At 29.6% G+C, this 12,061-nt stretch overlaps 1 protein-coding gene across 2 annotated transcripts; it reads right to left on the bottom strand.

The window, feature by feature from the left end:
* Positions 1 to 642: 642 nt before the first annotated feature.
* On the bottom strand, positions 643 to 10,577 carry LOC100168034. 2 transcript variants are annotated; one of them, XM_029486782.1, is made up of 3 exons: positions 10,107 to 10,577; positions 6,345 to 6,431; positions 643 to 1,023 (listed from the first exon to the last, which is right to left on the bottom strand). In XM_029486782.1, the coding sequence occupies exons 2-3, from the start codon at positions 6,387 to 6,389 to the stop codon at positions 658 to 660; spliced, it is 411 nt and encodes a 136-aa protein (XP_029342642.1). In that variant the 5' UTR covers positions 6,390 to 6,431; positions 10,107 to 10,577; the 3' UTR covers positions 643 to 657. The 2 variants fall into 2 exon arrangements, with proteins under 2 accessions (XP_029342642.1, XP_001948670.2); XM_001948635.5 differs by having other exon boundaries at positions 10,214 to 10,576.
* Between the last annotated feature and the right edge of the window lie 1,484 nt (positions 10,578 to 12,061).

Raw genomic sequence — 12,061 nt, 5'->3', positions numbered from 1 at the left:
GGTGATTTGAAGGGGGTGGAGTTATTCAGGTCGACATTTTTTATGACTGACAAGTTAGTAGTTAATTTTTGTTGTTGGTTAAAACTATGATCGTCAAGATGAGTGTAGAGTGGTAAGCTGGTAAGGTAAATATAAATTAGAATAACTTATAGTGATTAGTGGTATTTAATCTAACCTCATCTACACCTATATGGCTATATAGTATAAACATAGAATATATTATACGTTTTGGAAATTTGACCATTGGATAATGGAGCTAAACTTATAAATTAAAAGTATATAGAGCTGCGCAAATTATGTAGGAAAATGCATAGATAATTTTTAAATGATTGCGTAAAATATAGCTTTCTTAGACTTTAAATAAAGTTTGAATTAAGGAGTAACGAATTCAATTATAAATCTTTTATTTAGCATTTTATGACGATTTCGAATTTGTAGGTCTTGTTTAGCCTTTAAATTTTTATTTTTTATTAGTTTCGATAGTTTTTAACAATTCCCGTTGGTTAAACCTTTTACACGCATTTTATGAATTATTTTTTAATTTTTGTCTTATACGTCTTATCGTAAACGAATAAAAATAATTAAAAATATAGCTTTTTTCTTATCACGACATGAAAGATTTTTCTGAAGATTTTTATCGTTTTTAATTTTGATTTTTTATTGCATTTTACGGGGTTTTATGGTGCATTCTATGTACTGCAGTTTTCGAGATTTTAAATGCATTTTTAAAGTTTTTACTGGATTAAATTCACCACTTATTATACGTGTATAAAAACGGTCAGGTGGTGGACTCACAGTTTTCTTGCTGTTCTTGAGCTCTCCCATCAAGTACGCTATGTACAGCGCCACGCATATTATTATGTAACCGCCGAAAGTCACGTCCGCGAACAGAGATCCGGCCCCGTTCCTGGTGATGTTGTTCAGCAACGGCCACTCCCTGGACGACTTCTCGAAGAAATAAAACAGCCTAGTGGCTTCTGCGTCCGACCATCTCTTATAGAGTAGACAGCTCAAACACAAAATCTGCAACAGATAACACCAACAAAATCATCACGATGTTATCAATGTATAAAAAACCAAAAAGGTAAACCAAATATTAATTAGTAATTTATAACAGCAAAATGAATGCAAAACTCTTCTAATCGAAAAACTCTACAGATACCTAATCACGGATAATCGGTTAAATTGAGTTTTTTTCTCATAAAGCTTTACTTAATTTATAGACATATAATTATGTGCTGTGAATGTTTCACTCGTTAAGCATAATCCGTATAGGTATTGGAATAATATGTTTGCCGTTTGGTTGCTTTAAATTAGAGTATACCTATAATAGTCAGATTTGTCTCATGAGTCATGAACTTACCTACACAAGTATACTTGTGTTATACATAGATGTATCATGAATGACCCGGTGCCTGGTGTAATAATAACTAATAAGTCGTATAATTTACCATTGTACTATAATTGTATATAGTTACTATATAAAGAATAATATGCGCATAGGTATACAATAGATAGGCAGACAAGTAGACAACTACATAATATGTAGTCTATGTACAGTGTAAGACTGCACATGCCATGAAATACAAAAACCAGAAAATATTAACACATAAACTACAAAATGGTCAATCATTATAGGGCATAAGCCAAACAATTCTCAGTCGTATTAATGTATCATACAAGTGGTCAGGTACCTATATTGGCCATTAAAGATACTCATTCCTAACTGCGCATTATTTCTTTCTATTTTAATGTTTTTATTACGAATAAACATGTTTTGATTTAATAGACATCGCCTTGCTTACACAATAATTACAATTGCTTATTAGTATTATACACACAAAATAGGTACGGAACACCTTTTTAAAAGGTGAGGTCTCGTTAACTAATTTGTTTTAATAGGTAATCGTTATCGTCGTGGAGATATACAACTGTGAAAAATTCATTCTTCGCAGTAGATATAATATATAAACAGTCTTAAACAGTTAAACGTACCTGCCTATAACTATACCTATTGGTAATTACTAATTAATAAATCAAAAAATAAATTACTTATCCACAGTTGAGATCAAATTATTACGAGTATAAATTACATATATCTATATATTCTATATAATATTATATAGGTATAGGTACCTACAGAAACTTAAGTTCATTGATAAATGTTTTCTTTTGTAAGTTTATTATACCTGCAAGTTGGGTACTGTAATGAGTGTAATGGGCAGTTTCAATTGCCACCGAAAGAATTTCGGGTGTAACTATATTTCAGTATCAGTATTTTAGATTTTCAAGGGTTGGTGGGTTGAACATTTTTTTCTTCTATTAATAAAAATTGTTTGCGCTGCCACTGCGGTATGCTTTCCACTATACCCCGTTACAATTTAATATGTTTTAACTTTTACGCCGATGCATAATAAAAAAACAATATTAAACATTAAACAATAGCATTCAAGTAATTATTTATTATTTATTATATATCTCCCACCTCCACGATATATCGACCAAACAATATAATATTTTCAATACCTCAACAATTATTTTTATCATTTTTCCCGGAGTCTAAGCGATTAATTCTACACAAAACCAAATTCTGTTAGTAGTGTGAATCTTCGAACATTCAACTCAAGTAACACTATACAACACTATGATATAAAAAATATATAGTATATACCTGCGGGTATACGCGCGTACACGATCGTTAAGCGCACAAGATTCGTTTTCAAGTCGTTAGTAAATCTATCGATAGATGAGTACCCCAACACGCGTCGTTAGTTCTTATGTAGGTCGATATAATACATGGTGAAATAGTGGTGTAGTCAACCATTTTATCCTTCAGTTTTAATAATTGTTACAGAGTTCAATTATCATTTTGAACTAGTATACATATACACTAGGTTAAGTATAATATTATGATACATATTATACAAAAGAACATAATAGGTATTTACGTATTTTATTTAGGTACCTAAATACATAGATCTCTTTATTCACACGTGAGAGTACCGCAATATTATTCTTTTTGTACCAATTTTGTAGACGACATTGAGTAAAGCACATTTAGGTACAATATTGTATACATAACCTTTATATTTTTTCCCAGGAGCCAAGACCTTGAGAATGAAGAGATCCTCTTTTACTGAAATAAAATAAAATTACTTCTACATAAACCTAATATGGGTACCTACTACTGTACAAAATAATTAGTACCTATATTCTGACGACACAGATTTATGGTTTTACTTCAATAATTACTAATAAGTAATAACCAACAAAATATTATAATCGTTTAATTGTACCATTTGTAGTTTATACCTATACCAGTTTATATGTGTATGGTGTATTCATACCGGTATAAGGTTGCCGGTACATATACCACAGCCATACAGCTGGTATAGTATACCTACGCATATTGTTTTTAAGTAATTAAATTATTCGGTCCGGGAATAAATATTATCGACCCCGATTTAAAAAAAAATTTAAATTATACCAATATAAGCAAACATAAATCATAGAACACGATATTATGTAAAGCGCTGGGTAAAAATTATTTTTATTTTTGTTAAACATCATTCAGAGCCAAGAGGAATCATGACGATTTTATATATAGGTAAAATAATAATAACATTAATTACTTACCATAAAGTATTATTTAATTATAGTTTGAGCCATGTTTATTATTTTACATAGTATTAATTAGCTAGTATTCATTAACTTAAGCTTCGCTATATTCATAGCGTTGTTATTATTTCAATTCTGTCAAAATTCGTCACGATAAGTTTTATTTTTTGGTCGCTTGTGCCTAGATCAACTGTGATTATTCTTAGTAGGTATATACTATATTACTATAATTGTATTGATATAATTTACCGGTAGATTTATATTTTTATTACTCAATGGTTAGTGGCCACTAAATAATAATTTCTACTGCCAAATTGTCAACAATATATACTAGCCATTATATGGGTAATATATTATGCATAAATGCACAAAAAAAATCTCGTAATTTCCGGCGATCCATTATCCGTTACATTTTTCCAAAATATTAAAAATTAATCTACTTTTTAGTTTTTACTATATGAGTATAATGTATGAAATATAATTTAACGAAATATAAGTTACCTATGTAATTTAATTTTGATTCCGCAAAAAATATAAAATAATCTGTAAATTGACCGCCCCGAAAAACCAATCGTTCGTCGATAAAAGTATATTTTCTGCTGTATTGCGATAATGACATAAATCGCATATCATAATATATAGGTACAGTTAAAAAGGTGATTACGATATGTGTATACACAGTGATACACCGTATAATCTAATACATATTATATACCCACTTCAATAATATTGCCCATTGGATTTTTAATTAAATTTTCAACTGGTTTTCCGTTTCATTTGCAGACGACCGCAAGGCACAATTGCACAAACAATAATGGTCTCTATATAATATTATATTACGGTAAAGAATAGCTTATCACCGACATAATATACCGGTCATGCACTCGTATATATTGTAATATGTGTGCCGAGTGCTTTAAACTTTAATATGCAATTCGAAAACGGTATATATATATAAATTACTGCCGCCCAGCGATATTATGTAGAAAACCAGAAGAGCAAATATTTGAAATTCTCTAATCCCTATATAATAATAATTTTGTATTTGAGAACAACATTCTGATGTAGCAATATATAGGTAGGTTCTACGCATTCGAAAAAAGTATATTATGATGTTTTATATTATATTGTGCGAATATTTATATATACCAAGTATCTACGCGGTATATAAAAAACATATTTCTTATTTACCACAAACAAAAAGAAATTCGATACACATATGTTTATTACCTACATATTGTGCACAGTAAATAAGTAACTTGAAACGTAAAAAATTAAGTAGGTATCAGTTTACGCTTTACGCAATTTGTGGCGCTTATATTATAGGTATGTATGCAAGTTATATATGTGTATATTATAACGTATGACATCTCAACCAATAATAATTTTTATATCAAATCAATAGATGAACGAGTTATATAAAGGCTCCTACGTAGATTTCTGTTATTTATCAATGTAATATATATAATTGACAACCGACAATTTAATTTAGATATTTGTGTTTTTTTATATAATAAAGGTATTAATGGGGTAATTGCGGGAGAGGGGCACTTTCCTCCTAACATTTTTGCGGGGGGCAAACGAATCATTCCACCCCCAAGATTTTCCAATATTTGTATTAATCAACTCTTGAGTATACCTACAACCTGCTACTACCTACGATTTGTTTCTAAACCATAAAACGAGTCTTATAAGACTTGTGTAAAAACAAACCATTAGGTAAATATAAAATAAAAGTATATTTAAACTGGGGGGGGGGGGGGGGCTTAGGGTTTCGATTTTGGTTAATAAATTATTTCAAGCTGTTAGTTCGGTGATAGTTCATAAATTATAGGATTATAACAAATTTAGAGAAAAAATCGCGGGTTAAAAAATGTAAATGTCAGCGGATGGCTTAAAATGCAAATAAATGAAATAAAAAATAATTAGCCAACTTAAAATGTTTGATACGAGTAACTGATTAAGTATACAAATAGACCATATTATGTCCAATGTCAATACATTATTGGTACCTGCCAATGAGTAACAATCAGTCTGATATAGTAGATATCAGCTGTACTGTTTAGTGAGTAACTGTTGTATAGTACTATAGTGCACATGTACGTTTCAGTACCAGTGGAAGTACTAAATAGAAACCACTTTCAAGAATAACCTTACTTACTAAAATGCATGTGTGATTTAATTGATTATTTAACTTAAATTCATTAGTTCCTTGTTAATATTTATATCATATTATTTTCTCGTGCACCGCTTATAAATTATTTAAATTTAATAGAAAAAAAAAAATTACAACCAGTCTGATAGTAAATAAAGATTAGAAAAGTGGAATATTATTAATAATATTATAATTTGTACTTCGTAAGTCGCAATAAAAAAAAAAACAAAATTAATACCTAACGACTATAATATAATAACTAATAAGTAAGCCTTAGCTTAATGCGTCATATATAAAGAAATATATTCGTCTTAGCAATTTACACGTTTTGTCAAATATATATCTTTAAGAGACTTTTCGTACGCAATACGAAGAAAAAATCATAACCTTGGACATTTTCCCACAGCCCGTATTTTCATGAAGGTTGTTTGCCAATATATTGTATAATTAAATAATTATTTCACATGTTACATATGTACGTATGTATAATGCCTATATTATAAGGACTTTGTCACTATTATAATATAATATTGTTTTTAATTTTTATACTTTTATTGTTCGTTTTACTTACAATTTGAGAAAACTTGAAACTGGCCCAGCAATCGCAAATGGACATGTTCTGACCTTGAATTTACCACCAAACTCATTTCATCACAACCTGTAATTTATAAACGCAACATAAACAGTGAAAAAAAAAGTATTGTAATTGATTCCATTTTGTTAGTAAACACACTCGCAGTAGATATTGTAAAATAAAATCTATTTTGTCGTCGGCTATTATGTACGTTTAAAATGCACTGTAACGAAACTATTCAAAATAAATTTTAATGTCACTCAATTAGGTGGTACCTACTGGCTTCTACCTTTATATTGTAGTACATACCTACCTACATAACATAAATTGCATAGTGCATACACGTACACCTAACTCCATTATAATATATTGTTCAATTAAAACAAATTTAACTTCCTATAACCTTAGTTATTGTTTCTAGTTTTCTATCTAATACTGCTATTTCAAATTATTTAGTTTTGATGAAATTTAGTAAAACTTTTAATTGTGAATTATTTAGAATTTTATGTTTAGAGAATACGTACGACATTATGCACATAATAATTTTATTATACCTATTTGTAACGCCAATACAAGTTTAACTTAAAAATATTATCAATCCTCAAAAGAAAAATATGAATTTCAAAAATGACATTAAAAGTATAGGTACATAAAATATCTGTTAATAAATAAAAACAAATATATGTATGTTATATATATTATATATTATATAATGTGACACATTTTATATATATATATAATCAATTCACTCGATTTATAAAGTACATAATATATATATATATATATGTAACATTAATCATAGTCGATCTAAAACAAGTCAATTAAAACAGTACGCGTTGTGACTTACAATCAGCAGGTATATATAATAATAATTCTTATACATTTATATATTAATATATAAATATAAATATGGTAATATATATATATTATATTATATTATATTATACTAATATACATATATATTATATTAATATATATTAGGTACATTTAATCTACATATTCTATTTAAATGTCACATACAAATACTATATAGCTGGTAACCTATCTACCCATTATTGGTTACATCTCTGGAGTGTATATTAGTGTGATTGCACTCGACTCATTATCAATCTTTATAAATAATGTTTTAAACCCAAAACATATAAACATATAGACAATGTTTTAATAACAGTACTGTCGAGTGGACGTCAATTAAATTATCCGTATAATATAATATTGTGCTATTTGTCTATGGTTATTCGTAATTCAATTCTGCGTTCACGTAGAACGATTTGTTCTCGGTTTAAATTTAGGAAGACTGGACATTTAATAGATGATAATATATGGGTTTAGTGATATTATAGAGTTGGAGTTGTTTAAACCGTTCTAGCGGAGTAAATGTTTCGACGTATTTTCGAATGCGTAACTTAGTAAGCGAAAGTTATATACTACGTGCGGTAATAAAATTTAAGTAGATACCTATCGTTTACTTGTGCGTATAACATAATTTAATATACATTTTATCCTGCTCATTAAACTGGAATAGATGATAATTTTATGCACAAGTACTGAAACTGAAGTAGATATACCTAACATTTCTACCGTTGACGATTAACGAAACGTTGAAACACGTATAATATAATATTACCTATAGGTACAAAAGGGAAAAAAATCATATATTTTCTTATTTTTTTATTCTTTTATAGATAAACTTTAGTAGTATAGTATAACATATTATATTATTATTATTGTGAAAAATATCTAAAGCGTATTGATTAACTCAGACGACCCCTCCCCATTCGTCGTGTTGATGCGTATTACATTAATAAAATTCTAACAATTAGTGATATCATATTATCATCTACCAATATAAACTATATAGTATTTAGACTACTTGTGAGTATCAGTAAATAACATACAGGTAGTACTTTGTATTTACTTAGATTGTGAATAAATTGTACTTCAATAATGCACGAAACTTATATAAAATACATTATATGTTGTCAAGTTTATATTTATTACCTAGTGGTTTACATTTTGTGTGGACTTCCTAGCTATACCCTACATTCGATTATTCTAAATACGTCACTGATAAATCTACATTCGGTACCTACTTATCTTGCGTTTAAGATTCTCATTAAATTGACACCCCAATATTACTACAATTACAAAATATACCTAGCTGGTAACTACATTTTAAGCGTTTAAAAACATACTATTTCCCACTTTTGGTTTTCAGTGACTAATCATTTATTTTCCTCAAAATAATTAAAAATGTCATATTTCCCAAGATACACGGTGAAATAATTGCTATTCATTTGCCATTTGATGTTTTCATGCTATTTTGTATAGGCCCCTACCTACATCATTATTCCCGAAGTCTATTTTTTATTGTTTCTTTATGAAAATTAGCTGATAAGGATATCAAAAATGTTCAAATGATAAAAAGTGACCTTGTAACACATATAAAGGTGCTTAAAATAATTAGGCAGTACTCTTATTTCTTAACGAATTTAAACGTTTCGTTTTTAAATTTAAATTTCACTGCTATTTAAAATAGTAACGTACCTAAAATTGTATATTATGTTAGGCAAATGAAACAGATCGCAAAGATAAAATCATTTAAGCTTTAAAACATAATATTATATAGGTACCTATACATTCATTGCAGTGTAGGTAGATTCATATAATAATATTAAGAGATCTAAGATACTCGATATAATAAAATTAGTATATATTATATATCTATATAAATACATAATACTTATATACTAATACATAATATTACTATGTGGGTATACCTATACCGGCTATACCTCTATGGCTACATGCCTCCATTTTATAGACGATTGAATCTGTGATATTAGATATTATACAATATTTAGGTACCTACAATATTTGTACATTATGCGTTTATTGGGACAGATCATATTATTATTATATTATATAGGTAAAACTATTAGGTTCATAGATTATATTATAGTGAAACACATAATAATATAGAACTTATATGCAGCCTCACCTAACCTCACCTACAACAAAACACGTATGGTTCACACGGTACCTATACCGACAAAATGAAAATAGATAAATCGGACACTTATCCTCTATTAAAATCGGAGGCCTGTACAATATTAAATAATATATTGATGTATAAATGTATAGGACTGTTATTAGGGCTGGGGAATGCCCTACCTAAAAATCCTTTTATGCCCTTAAATTTCGAAATAATGTATCTATAAAATGAACTTAATTATTTTTTTTTTTCTAAGTTTTGAACTAAAAATGTTTTGTCATTAAATTTAAAAAAGTTTTGCAAGACTGCACGTCTTTGTTACGTAGACTTTTAATCTGAAAAAAATAATTACCTATTCCCATTTCATTTTCTATAGTTACTCGAAATCTCGAATTTTACAGCATGTGGATTCGTTTGAAAAATCACGTAATTAATAATATTTGATTAGGTTAAAACCTATAATTGTTAACACCGCGCGTTACAAAGTTACTTTTTAAAGTAAAAAATTTAAAATAAATTTTAATACCCCAGTTTTTGGTGTACATGCCCTAAAAAAATGCAAAATATTCAAACGTTATACGTTATAAAACGAGCATTGCGTGGCCAGCTTTGGAAAACAATAATGCAAAGCGCATAGAAATCCTAGATCTATATAGTAATATTATAATATCTCGCACAGCAATCATCACGGAGGTGATAATAATATTATAACATATACGCGCGTATCAACAAGTAGGTATATATTTTAAAACATGGGTACTTACGCTGCGTAGAACTCTGCAGTTGCAGGTGGATATATTACAGTATATTATATATATATATAGGTTCCTCCCTCTGTAATATATATTATTAATACACTATAAGTACTAACCGGACGATCGATACTAATTACAGGTAAACGACAATCACTGACAGGGATCGCTTTCCCTGGGTCGTACTTGCAGCGCAGTCCAGACTCCAGAGTGCGAATATAATATATAATTTCAAATATTATTGTGGTTTGTGTGTGCGGATGTTTCTTCGGCGCGCATAGGGCTGGCCAAGTTGGCAGAGTGTGTGTTGGCCAGGCGACGGTCGGACAATCGCACTGTTATGTTATGATACGATTATGTACTACCTGTTAGAATATAATACAAAATGCAATATCGATCGCTATCATATGATATGATAAGACACGCGTCTGTCGGGCGTACACGATGGATATAATATGGCACGCGACTGCGGTCTCAGCTCCGCGGCGAGGATGACACACGCGCGCCGTGCGGTGTTGCGCGAGGCCCGTCCTTGCCCCACCCACCGCGAGCAATACTTATCCATCGCGAAAGTTTCGGACGTTTTTGTTATGGCTATTATTATATTAAAATCGCTACATTCCTATAATGTCTATTATACATTCAGTGGCGTACACAGGATTTTTCAATCCTGTAGGGGAGAACTTGAAAATTAATAATTACTCAGTTGTCACAATACTGATAATTCACCAGATTAAGTAAGCGCTTTTTTAGTTCTTATACTAATATGAAACTTAAAATATTCACAGATAATTAATATGTATAGTTAAAAATATTTTATTTCATAAAAATAATTTGTAATAAAAAACAATTTTATTTTTATTTTGTCTAGTCAATCATTTCAAACTTTAGTCAGCTTAGATGAAATATTTTAAATTTTTTAGTTCGGTTATTAAAGTGCTGAACCCCCTCCCCCTCCTACGTAGCAGCCATATATATTATAAGTCACATATAGACCTATATAGGTAGGCTATAAAAAAATGGACTAATATAACAGAGAGAGAGGCCCGAGGGCCAATATTTTTAGAAATAGATAAATACATAGCATACACTTAAGGTTCCATCATATGCACAGGTATTAATTATCTCTTTCTAACAAAATTGGCTCTTCACAACCTATATACATAGCTGGGTGTAGGGGACGCGCAGTCCATATTATATTAATTATTCGTCTATGGTAACGCCACAACTCAACAGGTAGGATCGGATCGAGTCCCCCCTTTTTTGTTGGTGTTTTTGACGCGATAAACGACCATTTGCATTATATTATAATACATATAATATACGCACAGGTTTTGAAGTAATTATTTTATTATTATATTCAAATGATAATGCAAAGTAACTATTATACGCACCGCACATCTGCATTGCAACTTGCAGTACCTATACAATGGCAAAGAAATAAAAATGTTTGTAAAAACGCGAATATTATAGACTTTTCTCGGACAGTGACTCAGTCACACCACAGACCGTATATACTGCAGATAAATGTATACTAATATACATGACTATATAAGTACAATGAAAACGAATACTTTATGTGATTTTTATTATTAATATTAATTTATATTATTATAGGTATATAATATGCGCATATGCGACCGCACCTCACAAAGTACAATCCATTATTCGAATGTCACACTCAGACTCACGCACTCAATGATTATTAAAAATCAAGCTCGCCCTCCTGAGTCTCCGACCATCTTCGTACCTGCTGTAGGTACACTATAATGTATGTGTTACCATGTTTATAACATCCTAAAACTGTACTAAATACTGAAGAAAATTCCTCAAAAATACTATCATGATTATAATAGATTTAAGGGAATAAACTTTGGGAACTACTTCATTTCTCCCAAACAATACATATACGCATAATATAACAGCGATCACACATTCACGCGATAGGTATAATATATATATATATT

This window comes from Acyrthosiphon pisum, chromosome A1 (genome assembly GCF_005508785.2).
Source record: "Acyrthosiphon pisum isolate AL4f chromosome A1, pea_aphid_22Mar2018_4r6ur, whole genome shotgun sequence".
Lineage (NCBI taxonomy): Eukaryota > Metazoa > Arthropoda > Insecta > Hemiptera > Aphididae > Acyrthosiphon > Acyrthosiphon pisum.
The sequence above is the reverse complement of the archived record's forward strand: the minus strand, read 5'-3'. Positions and strand labels throughout refer to the sequence as shown.

What these genes read in the sequence shown, in the direction of transcription:
- LOC100168034 (XM_029486782.1), bottom strand. Translation starts at nt 6,389, where the DNA reads ATGTCCATTTGCGATTGCTGGGCCAGTTTCAAGTTTTCTCAAATT. An exon ending in GTTTCAAGTTTTCTCAAATT is followed by an intron (nt 1,024 to 6,344) that starts GTAAGTAAAACG and finishes TATCTGTTGCAG; the next exon opens with ATTTTGTGTTTGAGCTGTCT.